The following is a 23250-nucleotide window of genomic DNA, read 5'->3' on the forward strand; positions in this document are numbered from 1 at the left end:
ATACTTCCTATTTAGCGTATGTCTATTGTTTATATATCCCTCTTCCAAAATAGGGACCAATGTTCTTTGTAAATTGATACTGCCCAAGGTCCCTTTGGTATACCTTTTGGGTTCCCTTGTCTCTTTATAACGGCTCTTCTTCTTCTTAGAACAACATTTTTTTACCTGAATTGTGACTGTTCACTTCTCCATATTATATCAATGCAGCTTTTTCAAGAAATATTTTCCATGTGTAATTTTCAATGTTTTTTCTATTTTGCAGAACAACTATCACATCTAGAAAGTATGAATGGGAAAGAAAGCCATAAAGGTTCCGGAGGCAAGATGAATCGAAAGCCAAATCAACTACGGCACCGAAAAAAACACACAAGGGAGAAACCTTATCATTGCACTGTGTGTTCCAAAACCTTTCCTCAGAAGGCACACCTTGTACATCATCAAAGAACCCACACAGGAGTGCGGCCTTATCGCTGTACTGAGTGTTCCAAAACCTTTTCTCAGAAGGCAAACCTTGTACAGCATCAAAGAACTCACACAGGAGTGCGGCCTTATCGCTGTACTGAGTGTTCCAAAACCTTTTCTCAGAAGGCACACCTTGTACATCATCAAAGAACCCACACAGGAGTGCGGCCTTATCGCTGTACTGAGTGTTCCAAAACCTTTTCTCAGAAGGCAAACCTCGCACTGCATCAAAGAACACACACAGGATAGAGGCCTCATCACTGTACTGAGTGTTCCAAAACCTTTTCTCAGAAGGCAAACCTTGTAAAGCATCAAAGAACTCACACAAGATTGCGGCATTATCACTGTACTGAGTGTTCCAAATCCTTTTATCAGAAGGCACACCTCGTACTGCATGAAAGAACACACTCAGGAGAGAGGCCTTATCGCTGTACTCTGTGTTCCAAGTGCTTTGCTGATAAGAATTACCTTGTGCGGCATCAAAGAACACACACAGGAAAGAAGCTTTATCGTTGCACTGAGTGTTCCAAGCGCTTTGCTTATAACAAAGGCCTTGTACAGCATCAAAGCGTACAAACTGGAGAGAGACCTCATCGCTGCACTGTGTGCGAGAAGAGCTTAAATTAAAAGTCAAGTCTCGCAACACCAAACACACAGGAGAGAAACCTTATCACTGCAAAATGTCTTCCAAGCGCTTTTCTCAGAAGAGAGGCCTCGTACGGCATCAAAGTGCACACACTGGAGAACGGCTTTATCACTGCACAGTGTGAGAAGAGCTTTACTTGTAAGGCCAGTTTTGGATGACATCTAAGAAACACACACAAGAGAAGCCTTACTGTGGCTCTGGGTGTGGAAGGAGCTTTAGTTGAAAGACAGCTCTTCTACAGCAAAGAACATATCCGAGAGAGGCTTTACCACTGGGCCAAGTGTAAGAAGAGCTTTACTCGGAAGGCAAAAGTGTTTTTATTTTCAACAAATAACACTCGGTGCTAGTCATACAACCTCAGTTTGTCAGCATTTTGTTAGATACGTTTATTCAGATATAGCATTGATTTTACAATATTGAAATATGTAATGGTGCCCAAAGATATGCATTCAAGTCTGTATCATTGAGTATAAATATACAGACACATGTCCACGTTGCCCTTTGGCCATTTCTGAGCTCATTGTTTTGCCTGGTCTTCTGTGGGTCACGGCCGTGCCTACTTGTATTTTCTTGTTTGATACTACTGCCCTCAGGGCTCATATTTGTGAAAAATAAATATTGTCCGGCTGGACACAAAAGAAAACATACTTCCTATTTAGCGTATGTCTATTGTTTATATATCCCTCTTCCAAAATAGGGACCAATGTTCTTTGTAAATTGATACTGCCCAAGGTCCCTTTGGTATACCTTTTGGGTTCCCTTGTCTCTTTATAACGGCTCTTCTTCTTAGAACAACATTTTTTTACCTGAATTGTAACTGTTCACTTCTCCATATTATATCAATGCAGCTTTTTCAAGAAATATTTTCCATGTGTAATTTTCAATGTTTTTTCTATTTTGCAGAACAACTATCACATCTAGAAAGTATGAATGGGAAAGAAAGCCATAAAGGTTCCGGAGGCAAGATGAATCGAAAGCCAAATCAACTACGGCACCGAAAAAAACACACAAGGGAGAAACCTTATCATTGCACTGTGTGTTCCAAAACCTTTCCTCAGAAGGCACACCTTGTACATCATCAAAGAACTCACACAGGAGTGCGGCCTTATCGCTGTACTGAGTGTTCCAAAACCTTTTCTCAGAAGGCAAACCTTGTACAGCATCAAAGAACTCACACAGGAGTGCGGCCTTATCGCTGTACTGAGTGTTCCAAAACCTTTTCTCAGAAGGCACACCTCGCAGTGCATGAAAGAACACACACAGGAGAGAGGCCTCATCACTGTACTGAGTGTTCCAAAACCTTTTCTCAGAAGGCAAACCTTGTAAAGCATCAAAGAACTCACACAGGATTGCGGCCTTATCACTGTACTGAGTGTTCCAAATCCTTTTATCAGAAGGCACACCTCGTACTGCATGAAAGAACACACTCAGGAGAGAGGCCTTATCACTGTACTCTGTGTTCCAAGTGCTTTGCTGATAAGAATTACCTTGTACGGCATCAAAGAACACACACAGGAAAGAAGCTTTATCGTTGCACTGAGTGTTCCAAGCGCTTTGCTTATAACAAAGGCCTTGTACAGCATCAAAGCGTACAAACTGGAGAGAGACCTCATCGCTGCACTGTGTGCGAGAAGAGCTTAAATTAAAAGTCAAGTCTCGCAACACCAAACACACAGGAGAGAAACCTTATCACTGCAAAATGTCTTCCAAGCGCTTTTCTCAGAAGAGAGGCCTCGTACGGCATCAAAGTGCACACACTGGAGAACGGCTTTATCACTGCACAGTGTGAGAAGAGCTTTACTTGTAAGGCCAGTTTTGGATGACATCTAAGAAACACACACAAGAGAAGCCTTACTGTGGCTCTGGGTGTGGAAAGAGCTTTAGTTGAAAGACAGCTCTTCTACAGCAAAGAACATATCCGAGAGAGGCTTTACCACTGGGCCAAGTGTAAGAAGAGCTTTACTCGGAAGGCAAAAGTGTTTTTATTTTCAACAAATAACACTCGGTGCTAGTCATACAACCTCAGTTTGTCAGCATTTTGTTAGATACGTTTATTCAGATATAGCATTTATTTTACAATATTGAAATATGTAATGGTGCCCACAGATATGCATTCAAGTCTGTATCATTGAGTATAAATATACAGACACATTTCCACGTTGCCCTTTGGCCATTTCTGTGCTCATTGTTTCGCCTGGTCTTCTGTGGGTCACGGCCGTGCCCACTTGTATTTTCTTGTTTGATACTACTGCCCTCAGGGCTCATATTTGTGAAAAATAAATATTGTCCGGCTGGACACAAAAGAAAACATACTTCCTATTTAGCGTATGTTTATTGTTTATATATCCCTCTTCCAAAATAGGGACCAATGTTCTTTGTAAATTGATACTGCCCAAGGTCCCTTTGGTATACCTTTTGGGTTCCCTTGTCTCTTTATAACGGCTCTTCTTCTTCTTAGAACAACATTTTTTTTTACCTGAATTGTAACTGTTCACTTCTCCATATTATATCAATGCAGCTTTTTCAAGAAATATTTTCCATGTGTAATTTTCAATGTTTTTTCTATTTTGCAGAACAACTATCACATCTAGAAAGTATGAATGGCAAAGAAAGCCATAAAGGTTCCGGAGGCAAGATGAATCGAAAGCCAAATCTACTACGGCACCGAATAAAACAATCAATCAATCAATCAATCAATCAATGACACTTATAGAGCGCGCTACATACCCGTAGGGTCTCAAGGCGCTGGGGGAGGGGGGGTGCCGCTACTGCTCGAACAGCCAGGTCTTCATCTTCTTCCTGAAGGAGAGGTGGTCTTGGGTCAGGCGCAGGTCGGTCGGGAGGGAGTTCCAGGTCTTGGCGGCCAGGTAGGAGAAGGACCTTCCTCCTGTAGCCGCTCTTCGGATGCGGGGGACCGCGGCGAGGGCGTGGTTGGCTGATCGGAGGTGGCGTTTGGGAGCGTAGAAGTTGATCCGGCTGTTGAGGTAGCTCGGGCCTTGGTCGTGTAGGGCTTTGTGTGCGTGGGTGAGGAGGCGGAAGGTGATTCTTTTGTTGACGGGGAGCCAGTGAAGGTCTCTCAGATGTCCGGAGATGTGGCTGGTTCGTGGGATGTCGAGGATGAGTCTGGCTGAGGCGTTCTGGATCCGCTGGAGTCTCTTCTGGAGCTTGGCGGTGGTACCGGCGTAGAGGGCGTTGCCGTAGTCCAGTCGGCTGGTGACAAGGGCCTGGGTGACGGTCTTCCTGGTCTCGGTGGGGATCCACCAGAAGATCTTCCGTAGCATGCGTAGGATGTTGAAGCACGCCGAGGAGACGTTGTTGACTTGCCTGGTCATGGAGAGGGAGGAGTCCAGGATGAAGCCCAGGTTGCGTGCATGGTCTGTCTTTTTGGGTGCGGTGCCCAGGGCGGGAGGCCACCAGGAGTCGTCCCAGGCGGAGGGTGAAGAGCCCAGGATGAGGACCTCCGTCTTGTCAGAGTTCAGTTTCAGGCGGCTGGTCGTCATCCACTCGGCTACCTCTTTCATCCCTTTGTGCAGGTTGGCTCTGGCGGAGGCGGGGTCGTTGGTCAGGGAGAGGATCAGCTGGGTGTCGTCGGCGTAGGAGATTATGCTGAGGTTGTGTTGGCGTGCGATGGCCGCGAGGGGGCTCATGTAGACGTTGAAGAGGGTGGGGCTCAGAGAGGATCCTTGAGGGACTCCGCAGATGACTTCGGAGGCCTCTGACTTGTACGGTGGTAGGCGGACTCTCTGTGTTCTTCCGTCGAGGAAGGAGATGATCCATTCCAGCGCCTTGTCCTGGATTCCGACGTTGCTGAGGCGCTGTACTAGGGTGCGGTGGCAGACAGTGTCGAATGCCGCGGAGAGGTCTAGGAGGATGAGCGCCGCTGTTTCTCCGTTGTCCATCAGGGCTCGGATGTCATCGGTGGCGGCGATGAGGGCGGTCTCGGTGCTGTGATTGGCTCGGAAGCCAGACTGTGAGGGGTCGAGGGATCCATTCGTCTCGAGGAAGGCGGCCATCTGCTTGTTGACGGTCTTCTCGATGACTTTGGCTGGAAACGGGAGGAGCGAGATGGGGCGGTAGTTCTTGAGTTCGGTGGGGTCCGCTGTTGGTTTCTTGAGTAGAGCGCTGAGTTCGGCGTGCTTCCAGCTCTCAGGGAAGGTGGCGGTGTCGAAGGATGTGTTGATGATGTCTCGCAGGTGGGGTGCGATGACGGCGTCGGCCTTGTTGAAGACGTGGTGAGGGCAGGGGTCAGTCGGTGATCCGGAGTGGATGGAGTTCATCGTGCGGATGGTGTCTTCGGTGCTGATCGGGGTCCAGGCGTGGAGGGTGGTGGTGGGGGGTGGTTGTTCGGTCATGGTGTGCGTTGGTTGGTTGTTGAAGCTGTTGTGTATGTCCGCGATCTTGTTGTGGAAGTATGAAGCGAGGGAGTTGCAGAGGTCTTGCGATGGGGTGATGTCGTTGTATCCTGCGCTGGGGTTGGAGAGCTCTTTCACGATGTTGAAGAGTTCCTTGCTGTTGTGTGCGTTGTTGTCCAGCCGGTCCTTGAATGCAGTTTTCTTGGCGGTGCGGATCAGCTGGTGGTGCTTCCGGGTGGCCAGCTTGAGGGTGGTCCTGTTGTCCGGTGTAGGTTCCCTTCTCCAGACTTTCTCGAGGGCTCGGCAGTTCTTCTTGGAGCTCTTGAGTTCGTCGGTGAACCACGGGGCTTTCTTGCTGCCGGGTCTGCTGTGCGGGGTCCTCAGCAGGGCGAGCTCGTCCGCGCAGATGCTGATCCACTTCGTGAGGTTGTCGGCGGCCTGGCTGGGGTTTGCTGAGCTGGCAGGAGGGTGCTGGCTCAGGGAGGTGGCGAGCTGGTCTGCTGTGATCTTGTTCCAGCTTCTGCGGGCGGCCTGTTGCTGGTGGTGGTGGGTCGTCGTTCTCTTGAAGGTGAAGTGGACGCAGCTGTGGTCCGTCCATTGAAGCTCTGTGGCGTGGCTGAAGTCGATGTCTGTGCTGGAAGAGAAGACTGCGTCGAGTGTGTGTCCGGCGAGGTGGGTGGGGGTGGACACCAGTTGCTTGAGTCCAAAATTGGCGAGGTTGTCGAGCAGGGTGCTTGTGTTGCGGTCGTTGTTGTTCTCCAGATGGAAGTTGAGGTCCCCCAGGAGGATGTAGTCAGGGGAGGGCATGCGGGCTGACGAAGTCGGCGATGTCCTCGCTGAATTGTGTGCGTGGTCCCGGGGGTCGGTAGATCAGGGTGCCTCTGAGGGTGGTGTTCGGGTTGGTGTGGATCAGGAAATGCAGGTGTTCGGCGCTGGTCAGGGTGTTGTCGGTGCTGGTCGTGAGACGGATGGTGTTCCTGTGGATGATGGCGATGCCTCCTCCCATCTGGTTGGCGTTGCGGTCCCTCCGGACGATCTTGTAGCCCTCTGGGATAGCGATGGCGATGTCGGGAGCTGAAGAGGCGTTCATCCAGGTCTCCGTGAGGAAGGCAACGTCAGGGGCTGTGGCGTCTAGGAGGTTCCAGAGTTCGATGGCGTGTCTGTGGACGGAGCGGGTGTTGAGCAGGATGCACTTGAGGTGGGTGCTGCTGGTGTTCGACTTGGCGGGTGCTGGTGCGAGGCAGGTCCGGATGCAGGTGAATTTGCAGGCTTGGCAGCTGAAAGGTCCGTGGGTGCGTCGTGGTGTGGCTTGGTGGCATTCTGGGAGTCGGCCGGTGTTGAGTGCGATGAGGGTGGCGGCGGAGTACGACAGGCGGGTAGGTCGCGGTCTTTGTGGGCCAGGGGTCCTGGCGCTGGTCGCGATCCGGTCGGGGACGGGCGCAGACGGGCTTACCTTTGGCGCGCCTTCGGCGCACAATCGGCGCACCCGCTGCGCGTGACCGCTGCGCGTTCGCACGGTCTCCATATAAGGCGAAGTGCGCGGGTGGGCGGAGCAGCTGGGAGGCGGGAGCGGGGAGGGTACAGAAGAGAAAAGGGGCGGGGTAATCGGCGGTGGCGGGAAGCGGGGAGGGAGAGCGGAGGGCGGCGAGGTAGGCGGGCAAACAGGAAGGAAAACGTCAGCAAAACACCACAAAAGTAAAAGGAAGCAAGCACAAATGTGAGGCAAAATAATACAAAACAGTACAAAATGTATGAAGCTTATATAGCGCATGACTTACCCTGGGGCATCTCCGCGCAGTCAGAAGCGCGGACCACGCCGCTCGGAGGAGGGGGCGTGGTCAGCGGCAGCGAGGCAACAGCGAAGCAGTATCGGCAGGGCTAGGGGCACACGCAGCAGCTGGTGGCCGTGCGGCGCGGGGGTGTCCCACACCCTTGCGCCGCACGGGGGTGTGGGGAGAAACCTTATCATTGTACTGCGCGTTCCAAAACCTTTTCTCAGAAGGCACACCTTGTACAGCATGAAAGAACACACACAGGAGAGCGGCCTTATCACTGTACTGTGTGTTCCAAAACCTTTTCGCAGAAGAGAAACCTTGTACAGCATCAAAGAACTCACACAGGAGAGAGGCCTCATCACTGTACTGAGTGTTCCAAAACCTTTTCTCAGAAGAGAAACCTTGTACAGCATCAAAGAACTCACACAGGAGAGATGCCTCATCACTGTACTGAGTGTTCCAAAACCTTTTCTCAGAAGGCAAACCTCGTACAGCATCAAAAAACACACACAGGAGAGAGGCCTTATCACTGCACTCTGTGTTCAAAGCGCTTTGCTGATAGGAGCTCCCTTGTACGGCATCAAATCGTACACACAGGAAAGAAGCTTTATCGTTGCACTGAGTGTTCCAAGCGCTTTGCTTATAAGAAAGGCCTTGTACAGCATCAAAGCGTACAAACTGGAGAGAGACCTTATCGCTGCACTGTGTGCGAGAAGAGCTTAAATTAAAAGTCAAGTCTCGCAACACCAAACACACAGGAGAGAAATCTTATCACTGCAAAGTGTCTTCCAAGCGCTTTTCTCAGAAGAGAGGCCTCGTACGGCATCAAAGTGCACACACTGGAGAACGGCCTTATCACTGCACAGTGTGAGAAGAGCTTTACTTGTAAGGCCAGTTTTGGATGACATCTAAGAAACACACACAAGAGAAGCCTTACTGTGGCGCTGGGTGTGGAAAGAGCTTTAGTTGAAAGACAGCTCTTCTACAGCGAAGAACATATCAGAGAGAGGCCTTACCACTGGGCCAAGTGTAAGAAGAGCTTTACTCGGAAGGCATCTCTACTGCATCACCAAAGATTACGCACAGGAGAGAAGCATCATCAGTGCACTGGGTGTGAGAAGAGCTTTACTCAAAAGGCACATCTTCAACGGCACCAAATAATACACACTGAACTGAACCCTCTCACTGCACAGTTTATGCCAGGAACTTCACTCAAAACGAATGTTTCTACAACACCAATTAATATAAACAAGATAGATCCATTTTCACTGTAACAATCTTTTGTCCTGCTTACCCCAAAGTAAGTTTTACTGGAATGTTGTAACTTAGCGAGGGCTTATAGCCAAAAATGCCTAATGGCCAGTGTTCCCTGTAGGGAGCGTGCATTTAGTGTAATAACCCTGAGTGCGCAAACTCCGTTGCGAAGCGCATACACTTCACACATCACTGAGGCACTGTTTGCAGCTCTTTCTTTTAAAAAGCGAGCAGCGTGGAAAAAAAGATCTCTTGCGTGAAGGAGCACAGAGAGCAGATCTTGGGCCTAGCAACATACCACGGTGGAAGAGGGGAGCACGAGCAGCGTGCCTCTTAAACGGCAGCCGGAGTACCACAGGGCTCCTCTTTGAGCCCAACGTTATTTAATCTTTATATGACTCCACTGCTTATTTTAATTGACTCCTTTGGTGTTGAAGCTATAACATACGCAGACAACACCCAAATCATTCTTACTCTAGACAAAAACTCCACTGATGCTGAAGAGAAATTCCACACTGCCTAACGGCAGTTATGAACTCGATTAAATGCAACCATCTGAAGTGCAACAGCCAGAAAACAGAGATGTTGCTGTTTGGGAAGGCTAACACCTTTATGCCTTTATTCTCTCTGTCAGTCAGCCTTTCAGTCAATCTCTCTGTCAGTCTCTCTCTGTCAGTCAGTCTCTCTCTGTCAATCAGTCAGTCTCTCTCTGTCAGTCATCTCTCTCTTAGTCAGTCTCTCTCTGTCAGTCAGTCTCTCTCTGTCAGTCAGTTTCTCTCTGTCAGTCAGTGTTTCAGTCAATCTCTGTCAGTCTCTCTTAGTCAGTCTATCTATCTGTCAGTCAGTCTCTCTCTGTCAGTCAGTCAGTCTCTCTTTGTCAGTCTATCTATCTGTCAGTCAGTCTCTCTCGGTCAGTCAGTCAGTCAGTCTCTATCGGTCAGTCAGTCAGTCAGTCTCTATCGGTCAGTCAGTCTCTCTATATCGGTCAGTCAGTCTATCTTTCTGTCAGTCAGTCTCTCTTAGTCAGTATATCTCTGTCAGTCAGTCGGTCTCTCCCTGTCAGTCAGTCTCTCTTAGTCGGCCAGTCAGACACTCTCAGTCAGCCAGTTTCTCTCTCTCTGCCAGTCTCTCTCTCTCTCTCTCTCTCAGTTAGTCTCTCTCTATCTGTCAGTCAGTCTCTGAATCAGTCAGTCTCTCTCCGAGTCAGTCAATCTCTCTCTCTATTGGCCAGTCAGTCTCTCTCGGTCAGTCTCTCTTTCTCTCTGTCAGTCTCCCTCTCAGTCAGTCAGTCTCTCTCCGTTGGTCAGTCAGTCTCTCTCTCTGTCAATCAGTCTTTCAGTCGATCTCTGTCAGTCAGTCTCTCTTAGTCAGTCAGTTTATCACTCAGTCAGTCTCTCTTAGTCACTCTCTCTCTGTCAGTCTCTCTTAGTCACTCTCTCTCTCTGTCAGTCTGTCGGTCTCTCCCTCAGTCAGTCTCTCTCTCTCAGTCAGTCTCTCTCTGTCAGTCAGACTCAGTCAGCCAGTCTCTCTTTGTCAGTCTCTCTCTCTGTCAGTCTCCCTCTGTCAGTCTCTGTCTCATTCAGTCTCTCTCTGTCAGTCTCTCTCTCGGGCAGTCAGTCAGTCTCTCTCTGTCAGTCAGTCTCCCTCGGTTAGTCAGTCAGTCTCTCTCGGTCAGTCAGTCTCTCTATATCGGTCAGTCAGTCCCTCTCTCTGTCAGTCAGTTTCTCTCTTGTCAGTCAGTCTTTCAGTCAATCTCTCTCTGTCAGTCAGTCTCTCTCTGTCAGTCAGTCTATCTCTCTTAGTCAGTCAGTCTCTCTTAGTCAGTCTCTCTCTGTCAGTGAGTCGGTCTCTCCCTCTCAGTCAGTCTCTCTTATTCGGCCAGTCAGTCACTCTCTCTCTGTCAGTCAGTCAGTCTCTCTCTGTCAGTCTCTCTTTCTCTCTGTCAGTCTCTCTCTCTCTCTGTCAGTCTCTCTACCCCAGTCAGTCAGTCTCTCTCTACCTCAAGTTAGTCAGTCTCTCTTTCTCTCTGTCAGCCAGTTTCTCACAGTAAGTCTCTCTCTGTCAGTCACTCTCTGTCAGCCAGTTTCTCTCAGTCAGTCTCTCTCTCTCTGTCGGTCAGTCAGTCTCTCTCTGCCAGTCTCTCTCTCTCTCTCTCTGCCGGTCTCTCTCTCTCTCTCTCTGTCTCTCTGTCAGTATCGCTCTACCTCAGTCAGTCAGTCTCTGAATCAATCAGTCTCAGTCAGTCAATCTCTCTCTTTGTCGGTCAGCCAGTCTCTCTCTATCTCTCTCTATCTGCCAGTCCGTCAGTCTCTGCCAGTCAGTCTCTCTCTGTCAGTCAGTTAGTCACTCTCAGTCAATCAGTCTCTCTCTTTCTGTCAGTCAGTCTCTCTCCCTGTCAGTCAGTCTCTCTCTCTCTCTCTGTCAGTCAGTCTCTCTCTCTGTCAGTCAGTCTCTCTCTCTCTGTCAGTCAGTCTCTCTCTGTCAGTCAGACTCTCGGTCAGTCTGTCAGGCAGTCTCTCTCAATCGGTCAGTCAGTCACTCTCTCTGTTGATCTGTCTCTCTCCGTCAGTCTCTCTCTCTCTCTCTCTCTCTCTCTCTCTCTCTCTCTCTCTCTCTCTCTCTCTCTCTCTCTCTCTCTCTCTCTCTCTCTCTCTCTCTCTCTCTCTCTCTCTCTCTCTCTCTGTCTCTCTACTACCCCAGTCAGTCAGTCTCTCTCTACCTCAAGTCAGTCAGCCTCTCTTTCTCTCTGTCAGTCAGTCACTCTCTGTCAGCCAGTTTCTCTCAGTAAGTCTCTCTCTCTCTCAGTCAGTCTCTCAGTCAGTCTCTATCTCTCTCTCTGTCAGTCTCAGTCAGGCAGTCTCTCTCAGTCGGTCAGTCAGTCACTCTCTGTCAGCCAGTTTCTCTCAGTCAGTATCACTCTCTTTCTCAGTCAGTCACCCTCCCTGTCTCTCTCTGTCAGTCAGACTCTCTCTCTCTCTCTTGTCAGTCTCAGTCAGGCAGTCTCTCTTAGTTGGTCAGTCAGTCACTGTCTCTGTCAGTCTCTGTCTCTCTGTCGGTCTGTCTGTCTCTCTCTCAATCTCTCTCTGTCAGTCTCTCTCTCAGTCTCTCTACCACAGTCAGTCTCTTTCTACCTCAAGTCACTAAGTCACTCTCTGTCAGTCAGTCACTCTCTGTCTGTCAGTCGTTCTCTGTCTTGTCAGTCTCTCTCTCTGTCAGTCTCTCTCTGTGAGTCAGTCTGTATCTGTCAGGTTTTCTCTCCTCACTCTCTCTCCACGCTTTCTCTCTCTCTCTCTCTCTCTCTCTCTCTACTCACTCTCTCTCTCTGTCAGTGTCTCTACCTCAGTCAGTCTCTCTCTACCTCAAGTCAATCAGTCTCTCTCTCTCGCTGTCAGTCAGTCACTCTCAGTCAGTCAGTCTCTGTCAGTCTCTCTCTGTCAGTCTCTCTCTGTCAGTCAGTCTGTATCTCAGTTAGTCAGTCTCTCTCCTCACTCACTCTCCACTATCTCTCTCCACTCTTTCTCTCTCTCTCCACTCTCTCGCCACTCACACTCTCTTTACTCTCTCTCTCCACTCACCCTATCCCTCCTCTTTCTCTCTCTGAAAATGTGTTTTTATTTTCAACAAATAACACTCGGTGCTAGTCATACAACCTCAGTTTGTCAGCATTTTGTTAGATACGTTTATTCAGATATAGCATTTTCTCTCCACACTCTCTCTCCACTCTCTCGCTCTCTCTCTCCACTCCCTCTCCTCTCTCTCTTTCTACTCTCCCTCCACTCTCTCTCCTCTCTCTCTCCACTCTCCCTCTCTCTTGCTCCACTCACTCTCTCCTCTCTCTCTCCACTCTCCCTCTCTCTTGCTCCACTCACTCTCTCCTCTCTATCTCCACTCTCTCTCTCTGTCCACTCTCCTTCTCCCTCCCGGTGGTGTTTGTGTGGGGGAATGTTGCAGTAAACCAGATGAAAGGTTGGTGCTGAAGAGGAGGAAAGAGATGATGCTTGCGATATACATAAGGAGGATTTCAAAAAGATGTGGTGAAAAAGGGGTTTAGGTGTCTCTAACAGAGTGAGAGACTGCAGAGGAATGTGGTATGAATGGCAGAACTTTTCAGTTATTGTTTTCAGAACACAATCGTTGTTACTCATATATTTGCTACAGGTAACTAGCATTGACAACGCCAATAAGTCTGGCTTGTTTAGGCCTTGGTCTATTGTTGTTATGTCCGGATGTAGTAACAGAAAACTCGGAGGCTCCAAATACTGGCAGGGTTATCGGTGAAGAACAGGATTCTTGTTCACATGTTTCCAGCTGCACCTTTTAAAGGATTCTTAGTTACGCTTCTTTGGCCGTGCACCAATGATGGTCCATTGAAGTACTGTCACAGCTGAGAATGGCACCGCATGATGTTTGTAGCCTTAAACATCACGCGGTACCATTCACAGCCTCACTGAGGGGCCAAGAGCAAAATACACAGATCTTATAAATTTCACTCTCCGAATAGGCCGGAGGCTTCATAAGAGAACAGGAGACTGGAGAAAGTTTAAGATGATTTCAGGATACACTGAAAGATCACGCTTGCAAAAACATGATTTCAGGCGAAAGCTGCTCCGAACCCATGGAAATCTGAACCTTTCAAGCTACTTTGTCTACAGAAAAAAAGATGCAAAGCGTTGAAATGGACAGTGCCTACACTGTGGTAAGAAACAATGCTTTGTAAGGGAGTGTCAGTAAAACCAAAAGGTGAAATCATTGGAAGTGACAGAGACCGTTGTCATAGGCAATGCTGATGTTTTGACAGAAATCTAAGCACCTTGCTGCTGGATGAAGGGGTGCCTCTGGGAAGTCCCTTCTCCTTGTCCAGGTAGAGCACAGGACATGAAGACACACTCGTTTATCTCTCGATGCTTCAGTCCGCTGTCCTCATTTATACTATGATCGATTCAGGGGCTCCTGGTTATTTCTTTGATTAACAGACATTGAAGCGTCCGTCCATTCCGGCAGTGACGGAAGAAACTTCTCAACTAGTAACTGCTGTTGCCGTTCTGTAATTCAATTCAGGATCTGTGTCTACACATACTGTCACAAAAAACCCTTAGTACACAGCTGAAGATGAAAATCACAATGTGTGCACCCGTTTCAAAGTCACTGCTTCCCCTCAGTATGGATTTATTTTAGGAATGCTACTGGTAATCACTCACAATCCTGGTATAGATTGGCAGTCTAGAACAACGCCCCTAGTATAGATTGAAAGTCTAGAACAACAAACCTTGCATAGATTGGCAGCCTAGTACAACAACCCTAGTATAGATTGGCAGCCTAGTACAACAACCCTAGTATAGATTGGCAGCCTAGTACAACAACCCTAGTATAGATTGGCAGCCTAGTACAACAACCCTAGTATAGATTGGCAGTCTAGAACAACAGTCCTTGTATAGATAGGAGAAGGATCTGCCACCCATGGTGGATTTTCAGTCCTGCGCATCCGAAAATCCACCATGGGTGGCAGATCCTTCTCCTTCCTGGCTGCCAAGACCTGGAACTCACTCCCCACTCACCTCCGCCTTACTCAAAACCACATCTCCTTCAGAAAAGAACATTAAAACCTGGCTATTCGACAAATAATGAACCCCTTCCCAAGCGCCTTGAGACCCTCTGGGTGAGTAGTGCGCTATATAAATGCCCGAACTTGAACTAAATTGGCAGACTAGAACGGCCCTGGTATAGATTGGCAGTCTAGAACAACAACCCTAGTATAGATTGGTAGTATAGAACAACAACCCATTGTAGATTGGCAGTCTAGACAACAACCCTAGTATAGATTGGCAGTCTAAAACAACAACCCTAGTATAGATTGGCAGTATAGAACAACAACCCTAGTATAGATTGGCAGTCTAGAACAACAACCCTAGTATAGATTGGAAGTCTAGAGCAACAACCCTAGTATAGATTGGCAGTCTAGAACAGTAACCCTAGTATAGATTGGCAGTCTAGAACAACAACCATAGTATAGATTTGTAGATGGATAAGGTGCCTGATCCTAAAAGTGATTACGTTGGATGTTTTAGCTACAGGCCATCTCTGCAACTCACAAGAGGTACTCCTATCTCTACACAAATCTGGTGGTTGGTAAATATGGACACACTTATACAACCAACGCCACGCGATGCAAAGACTTGTAAACCCCGCCCACAGACCGCACAAAAATGACATAAGTGACAATCCTCAGAAGGCCAGTCTTGGTCCTGTGCCTAGCCTGCACTCCTTTATGGTTGGCCTAAAGTTGTGACTTTGCCATGGTCCAATGCGACCACATACCCTCAGTTGGCGGTTTACCCCTTTTGGCTCAATGTTTATCTAACTCTTGAAAATTGCGTATATCCAGTTCTACTCATCATTTAAAGCTGCCACAGTTATTTCTCTCCTGAAAACATGCGATACTGCCCCTCGTAATGTGAAGAATTTTCACCCTGTTTTGCTGCTGCCTTTTGCGGCTAAGATTTCTTTGAACAATTGCGTAGACATCTTTAGGCTAATAATTGTCTGGATAACATGCAAACAGATTTTCATCCGTTCCTCAGTTCTCCTTTCTATTCTTTAAAGCAAAAGACCTGTGCACACATAAATCAACAACAATGACGTACGACCACTGCTTGTCTAATACGACCGTGCGTTTTGACTTGTATTTCTTTGACCACTTTGGGTGTTCCTTTACTTGGGTTGTTATTATTACAATCTGTTGAACGGGTTTTCTGCCTTTCTTGTGCGGATCACCTCGAAGGACTCACTCGTCGTCCTTGACCCCTTATCGGCTCTATTTACTCGTACACAGGATTTATAAAGGTATGTAATAGCGGAGTGGGTGTGACAGTGCCCTTTTCTCCCCCCCCCCCCCACCTCATTACCGTCAGCCATTAGGTCTTTCCGTATAGGATTCCTCTCTCTGAGACTCCTCTTTTTGTACCACAACAGTGATTTCCACACGTTGAATTATCTTTCTCGATATACTCATCCATGAAGCTTTGTGTTACTTGGATACAACTTATTTTCACATGCATTTGCAGGTATGTCCCTTCTGCTTTTCGGGTTTTTTCCATTTGTCTCACTAGTTTGCCCCAGTCTTCTCCTTACACTTTAATTCTTTCCTGCAGTGAATATTTCCTGATCTCATATATATGTTCTGTATCCTGCTTTCTCAGACCCTGACCGGGTTGGAATTATCACCGGCACGGGGGTAAGCTCCCACTAGGTCCATTTCTAATTTTTCAAGCCTTTTTTTCTTTATACTTAGCTTCCTTCTGCAGGAGGATTACAATTGCTAATATGAACTTTCTTGCATTTCACTTTAACTTTAGAATACTGATTCCGTCTATCACGACAAGGGTCTGCGTCTGCTTTGCTTCTCACTTTTTGAAACAAAGCATTTCATTGATTCTTTCTCTATGGCTTTTAGATTCTAGGTGCACTTCTTTCCACTTGCACGGGTCTTTTTGTGAAGACTCAAAATTCTCATCTAAATTTAAAAAAAAATATTTCTTGTTCTTCACTGTGGTGAATGAGCATTGTACCCGAGTTTGGAGCATGTTATAGTGGTTGGTGCACTCTGACACCATATGGCACCTCTCATATCTTCCTCTAATCTGGTATGCCATAAAATGTAATAAACCTTGTTTTGGTTCCACGGTTGCTGGTTTCTAGCCTGGTACATCCATACAGATGATGTTTTTTGTAATAGTCCCACATACCATAAATGTATCTGTATTGTACCGATTAAGCTCCTTTTGATCCAATTCCAGCCCTGAAGAGTCAAAGCAGGAATGTGCAAACTTGGTATTAAATGAAACAAGAATAACTTGTGGCGAACTTTTCTTTTTTTTCCATTTGTACATGATATGAACAGACATTGTTGTTGATTTATGTGTGCACAGGTCTTTTGCTTTAATGAAATGGGTTTGGAGTTCCAAACACTAGTTGAGGGGTTAGTAGGGTCACCCCTTTCCTGTTAGCACCATATTACCTTGTCCTATGTCCACTTGACTACCGCTTATCCTGCAGAGCGCAACTGTTCCCTTCATACTAAAACCCTTCTCTTTGGGTCCTCCTTTCTATTCTTGATGGTGTCGGCAAGCTAAACGCTGGTCATATTAATACCTTGATCCTATTGGACCTGCTGCCGCTTTGGACGTGGTCGATCATTCAATCCAGGAACGTTTGTCAGTGCTGGTTTAAAACTCTTTTAATAAATACTTCTCAGTGTGGTGGGACAATTTGATGTGCTAAGACAGAGGTCTTCAATCTTTTGGATGCAGAGACCCCCCTGTCAAAATTCCCAGGCTTAAGGACCCCCTGCTGACAAATTTCTAGAACTTGGTACTCCTCATCACAGACAACCACAGACGCCCCCGTTCCCATGGCAAATGATTTTTACGGTGGGGAAATATTATTAAAGTCACCTTCCCAGAGAGCTGGAAGCATGCCGAACTCAGCGCCCTCCTGAAAAAACCCACCGCGGACCCCACGGACCTCAAGAACTTCCCACCCACCTTGCTCCTCCCGTTTCCTGCCAAAGTCATCGAGAAGACGGTCAACAAACAACTCTCCGCCTTCCTCGAGACGAACGGATCCCTCGACCCGTCACAGTCCGGTTTCCGAGCTAACCACAGCACTGAGACCGCCGTCATCGCAGCTACCGACGACATCAGGTCTATGCTCGACAACGGGGAAACCCACCGCACTCATCCTCCTGGACCTCTCAGCAGCCTTCGACACGGTATGCCACCGCACCCTGATACAACACCTCAGCAACACCGGAATCCAAGGCGCGGCCTTAGAATGGATCATCTCGTTCCTCACCAGTAGAACCCAGAGAGTCCGCCTCCCCCCGTTCCGGTCAGCAGCCACCGAAGTCATCTGCGGCGTCCCACAAGGATCCTCACTCAGCCCCACCTTCTTCAACGTCTACATCAGCCCCCTCGCAGCCATCGCACGCAAACACAACCTCAACATCATCTCCTACGCCGACGACACACAGTTGATCCTCTCCCTCACCAACGACCCCGCCAGAGCCAGCCTCCAGGAAGGAATGAAGGACGTCGTGGAATGGATGAAACTCAGCCGTCTGGAGCTGAACTCAGACAAGACGGAAGTCCTCATCCTCGGACCATCGCCCTCCACCTGGGACGACTCCTGGTGGCCACCTGCCCTGGGCACCGCCCCCAAACCCACAGACCACGCACGCAACCTGGGCTTCATGCTGGACTCCTCCCTCACAATGACTGTTAGACCTGGCACCTTGGCGTGAGTCTCCCTTCCACTTTTTGCTGATGTGCCTCCGATGTTTTGCTGGTTTTCCGATACTCAGGGCACTGCGCCACGGCTGACCCGTGCCGCAGTGCAAGTGCTCCCTACTGTAAATTGTACATGCGATTGGTATCCATGATTGGTTCTTGGATCTACTGTTAGTCCCTAGTAACGCGCACTAGAGAGTGCCGGGGCTTGTAGATGCCAATACTGCTGGTGGGCCTGCAGCGCTGGTTGCGCCACCCACCGAAGCAGCCGTAAAGATGTGTCTGGGGACTGCGACCGCAGAACCCGCGTGCGGTCTCGTACCGTCACGCTAGCTGGGCAAGTGCACCCACTTGCCAGCCCCCGAACCTTCCCTTGACTACATATTAGTCACCCCTATGGTAGGCCTGCGGGCAGGGTGCGTTGTAGGTGTAAGGTGGGACAAGCCCTGATGTGTGTGGCATGTCCTAGTAGTGACTTACAACCAAAACCGTATTTCACTATTGAAGGCTACCTGCTCCATTAGGCCAGACTGAGCTGCTGGAGTTATTACACCCTATAATCCCAGCAGGCTCAAGGAGCATAGTAGCGCGTTGTGTTTAGTATGCCTGAACTCAGGATGATAAAGTATTTCTTTTAGTAAAGTTTATTTTAGTATCCTGGGTTTGCAAATGCTACTTTTAGAAAGTTAGCCTTTGCTTGCCTAACCATTTCAGCCCGCCTCTGCTGGTATGTGTATCTGACTGTCTGGGACGTGTGAGTGACAGGGCTGGGAGGATGACAGGTGGTGAATGCGCAGATTACACCTTAGTGGGAGGTAGGAGTGGCTCTTGACTCTGGAACTTGCTGTGCTCTGCCACCACAATGCTGGCTCCACCCTCCTGGGGAGCGTCGGATGACTCAGCCGACACCTGGCCCAGGAAGGGCGAAGCCCCATCAACAAGGTACTCTGGCTGCCCCTGTCCGCACAATGCTGGCTCCACCTCCTGTGGGGCGTCTGATGCGCCTGCCCCTCACACTGAAAGCAGAAGTCGGAGTACACCCGCCAGGGTACTCAAGAACTGAGAGTGGCTATGCAAAGGCCCCCCTGGCCTGCGAGAACAAAAGAAATGCCATATAAAAGAAGGAGCCCTGCTCCTTGAAAATTAGATCCTGTTTGGGCTACAGAAGGAACTCTGCCCGACGAGAAGGACCGGGAAGGACAAGGAAGAGTGCTGTCTCTTGCCTGTGTCTGGTGCCTTGCTGCCGAAGGAGAGGAAAAAGGAAAGACTACGAAAAGACTTTTGCTTTACAAAACTTTGTGCCGAACTCTGCTAAAAGATCTCCAAGGGCTTGAAACTGAACTTGCCCACTGACCAGCGCCCCAGGACCAGTGGGCGCTACACCCTGAAGAAAGCAACTGCGTGTGCTGCTCCTCGTGGCAGTACCGACGGAGGAATCTCCTCCAAGGCAACGACATCCACCTGACCACCGTGACCGGGGCCCAGAGCAACAGCGAAAGCAAAGTGAGGACCAGCCGCCGCTGGCCCGAGCACCGGGACCGCAACTGCACCGGGAGCCCGAGAGCAAAGCGAAGGAGGACCCGTCCGGTCCGAGCTCTCGAGTTGACTGCGCAACGAGCAGCCAATCCACTTGCAAAGACGGACAGTCGCCCTGTGAGAGTCCCCTAGGTCGGTACCTTGCCCGACAGCCAGCTGTGAGCGCACAGCTGCACCGGCACTTGGCTGGGTACGTCCTGCACTTGAGGACCGTACTGCCACTTGCCGCCACCACGCAACCGCCGCCTCCAGGGTCGGAGCGGACGACGAGGAAAGGACCCTGCCGCCACAGAACACCGCTGCCCCGGATGACCCGTGAACTGCTCGGCTGAGAGCCGCAACGAACAGCGACCCCGGGAAGGCAACGCGACGTGGGACAGATCCCCTGGGAGCCGCCTGCTCCACAAGAACTTTGTTGAACTGGGCAGAAGGCCCGAAAGAACTCTTATTGCTAGAACGATCTGTGGCAACTTGAACTAAGTAACTTGGAACCGCTATTTGAAAGTCTGAGAACTGTATTCATAAGCCTGCTTGAAGTCTATATAAAGATATATATTTTTACAGAATACAGTCTGGTCTCATTGTGTGGTGGGTTGGTTGTGACGGTATACTATTGCAAGTGTTTAACCCTATGGGCCCCAAAGATTAGCCTACGACTGCTTAAGCCACACTACCTAGAGGGTAAGCAGAGGTTGTCTGGAAGGTAACCCTCAGCCCTGACGAGGAAGAGAGAGTCCCTGCTTGTCGCTAGTGTTGCACTGCGCCAACTAGAGCCTCCCCCTTCCTACATTGGACGCAGCGGTGAGGATTTTTCGAATTTACACTTGCGGTATCTATACCTTAGCTTCCGACCATTGCACAGTGATTTCAGTCCAGTTACTTAGCCACAGACTTTGCTTTTCGCTGAAAGAAGATTCCGAGTGTGAGAACCATGCCGGGCACGAAGAGCCTGGATGGAGCGGAGTCCACGACCTCTGAGGTGTTGGAGGTGGAGTGGGACGCCGCAAAGCTGGACAAATACTCAAAGACGGAGCTGAAGTTTTTTTGTAAGAAACTCAAAGTTCCGCACGCTGGTTGCAAGAATAAGCCAGAATTCTACAAGGCCCTGAAAGCCTGGATAGAGTCCAGAAAGGCCCCGGAGGATCAAGATGCCCTCGCGGAGCAAGATGCGACTGAAGAGCAGAATGCACCTATGGATCTGGTGGATCTCGAAAGGCAAGACAGCGTGCACAGCTTTGGTAAAGGCCTGTCGCCAGAGGAGCTGGCAGACAGGAAGGAAACAAGGAATCACGAAAGAAAGCTGGCAGAATTGAAAATCCAACTGGAGTTGGAAACAAAAAGAATGGCGCTGGAAGAGCGAAAGCACCAAATGGATTATGAAGTGAAAATGAGGGAGATAAGTCTCAAGGAGAGAGACTTGGATCGTCCTCCCTCTGGTGGCAGCACATCGCCAGTGCAGGTAGAGTCAAGAGTGCACATCCCGAAGGACGTAGTTAAGGAGTTCTTTAAGGGGGATGACATAGGGCAGTGGTTTAGGGCATACGAGGTAGCCATGTCCTCCCACCGGGTCCCTGACAAGGATTGGGGAGCGGGGTTGTGGGGAAGGTTCCTTAGCGAAGGGCGAGATACCTTGCTAGATTTGCCCGTTGAGAAACAGAGATCCTATTCCCACATGAAAGAAGCTTTAATGCGCAGGTACGGGCTTACCCCTGAAATGTATAGACAAAAGTTTAGGGGATGTACTAAGTGGCCTGGGAATACGTATGTGGAGTATGTGACTTATTTTTGCAGAGCACTGGATGGTTGGGTGAAGGGTAGCAAAGTAAATGATTTTCAAGGTCTCTGATTTAATTGCATGGGAGCACTTGTCTGATCACTGTTTTCCTGAGTTACGCCAACACCTGATCGATAGCAAGCTGTCCAACCCGAGGAAGCTTGCTGAGGAGGCGGACCGCTGGCTCAGCACCAGGGTCCACAAGGGTCCCGTGGGAGACTCCGCCAAGAGTGGGCAGGGTCCCCAGCAGAAGAGTGGGGGGGACAAGGGGGGAAAACAGAAAGGGTTCCAAAAAGGCCCCCAAAGTAGTTCCCAGGGGAACCAGCAGCAAGGTTCTCAGCCTCCCCCACCCCCAAAGCAGAATGGGGCCCGACAGGTAAGCCTGTTCCAAAGGGGCCCTTCAATTGTTACAAATGTGGCGAGCCTGGGCACATATCCAGTGACCCCAAGTGTCGCCTGTTTGGAAAACCCGCACCCACTGGTGCTCCGCCCCGTCAAGTGACTAGTGTTCACTTAGGAGAAGAAGTGATGGTCCCGGGGGGTGTAGATCCCGTTCAGATGACCCTAGTCTCGCTAGGAGACAGTGAGATGATCCCTACGAACTACCTGCCCTCTAACACTAAGAAATATGGGCAGATGGTGATCATCAATGGCAAGGAAGCTGAGGCTCTTCGAGACACAGGAGCCAGTGTGACTGCAGTGAGGCAGCACCTGGTGTCTCAAGAGCAGGTTGTACCCCATGCCTACTGTAGGGTTATCAACGCTGATAATTCTGAGAGTCAGTGTCCGATGGCTCAAGTTCCCTTCGAGTGGGGGGGGGGGTCTCTGGTACTCTGCAGGTCTGTGTAAGAAAAACCATGCCTGTTGACTGTTTGCTAGGGAATGACTTGGAGCACTCCCCTTGGGAAAAGGTGGAGAAAACGACTCACCTGCGGATGGTGGGTCTGCCTGACTGGGCGTGCGTGACCACCCGGTCGATGGCAGCCAGTAGGGGTGATCAAGAGGTCCTGGGGCCTGAAGGAGAGGCCCAGGAACCGGCCTTAGAGAGAAGGCGCAGGGGGCGCGGGAAACCGGCCCCTGAAGTTCCCACGGTCCAGGAGGAAGCAGACCTTGAGGGGGATGCCCTGGAGCCTACAGGGGAACTGATCGCCGAACTGGGGGACCTGCCTGAGCTGACCCATTGGCAGCAAGAAGGAGGACCCTCCAGGGAGGAATTCTGCAAGGAGCAGAAAGAATGCCCTTCTCTCGTGGGTATGCGGCAGCAGGCTGCAGACCAGGCCAATGGTGTTCAGGCCAAAACACATTACGTGTACTGGGAGAACGACCTCCTGTATTCAGAGCCTAAGGCTGCCGAACCTGGGTCAGCCTGTGTGCTGGTGGTACCCCAGAAGTTCAGAGCTTTCCTACTGGGTCTGGCTCATGATGTGCCTTTAGCAGGACATTTGGGGATGGACAAGACCTATGACAGGCTTGTCACCCACTTTTACTGGCCCCAAATGCATAAGAGTTCAGACGCTCATTGCAGAACCTGTCCGACTTGCCAGGCAAGTGGGAAGACCGGAGGGAAGAAGAAGGCTCCCCTCCAACCCTTCCCTGTGGTCGGTACGCCATTCCAGCGAGTGGGTATTGACATTGTTGGGCCTCTGGACCCCAAGACAGCCATGGGCAACAGGTTCATCCTGGTCTTGGTGGACCATGCCACCCGGTACCCTGAAGCCATCCCTCTGAGGACAGTGACGGCCCCCGTGGTGGGACGTGCACTGATGGGAATTTTCTCACGAGTAGGATTCCCTCTAGAGGTGGTGAGCGACAGGGGGACCAACTTCATATCCAAGTATATGAAGTCCCTTTGGCAAGAGTGTGGCGTAACGTATAAGTTCACCACGCCTTACCATCCCCAAGGTAACGGGTTGGTTGAGAGATTCAACCGAACCCTGAAGGGCATGATCATGGGCCTAGAAGGTCCGATGAGGCGTAAGTGGGACGTCCTCTTACCATGCCTACTCTTTGCATATTGCGAGGTACCCCAGAAGTCCCTAGGGTTCAGCCCCTTTGAGCTACTGTACGGTCACCCCGTGAGAGGACCACTGAGTTTGGTAAAGGAAGGCTGGGAGCAATCTCCCAGGAAACCTCCCCAGAATGTATATAGCTACATGCTGGCCTTCAG

The 23250-nt window shown here is 49.7% G+C and overlaps 2 protein-coding genes and 1 pseudogene across 2 annotated transcripts in view; all 3 read left to right on the forward strand.

Moving 5' to 3' along the window:
- Positions 1-262: 262 nt before the first annotated feature.
- LOC147663176 (uncharacterized) lies at positions 263-1089 on the forward strand (annotated as a pseudogene).
- Positions 1090-2073: 984 nt separating this feature from the next.
- Positions 2074-2754, forward strand: LOC147663177 (uncharacterized). Its single transcript, XM_086950615.1, has one exon. The coding sequence runs from the start codon at positions 2074-2076 to the stop codon at positions 2752-2754; it is 681 nt and encodes a 226-aa protein (XP_086806741.1).
- Positions 2755-6806: 4052 nt separating this feature from the next.
- Positions 6807-23250, forward strand: part of LOC147663178 (uncharacterized) — a 40384-nt gene continuing 23940 nt past the window's right edge. Inside the window, 3 exon segments of the mRNA XM_086950616.1 lie at positions 6807-6836; positions 7418-7973; positions 7976-8102. Of these exon segments, the coding sequence (XP_086806742.1) occupies positions 6807-6836; positions 7418-7973; positions 7976-8102 (713 nt within the window).

This window comes from Lissotriton vulgaris, unplaced genomic scaffold (assembly GCF_964263255.1).
Source record: "Lissotriton vulgaris unplaced genomic scaffold, aLisVul1.2 SCAFFOLD_3534, whole genome shotgun sequence".
NCBI classification, from domain to species: Eukaryota; Metazoa; Chordata; class Amphibia; order Caudata; family Salamandridae; genus Lissotriton; species Lissotriton vulgaris.

Coding starts and splice junctions, on each gene's coding strand:
- LOC147663177 (XM_086950615.1), top strand. CDS start 2,074: ATGAATCGAAAGCCAAATCAACTACGGCACCGAAAAAAACACACAAGG.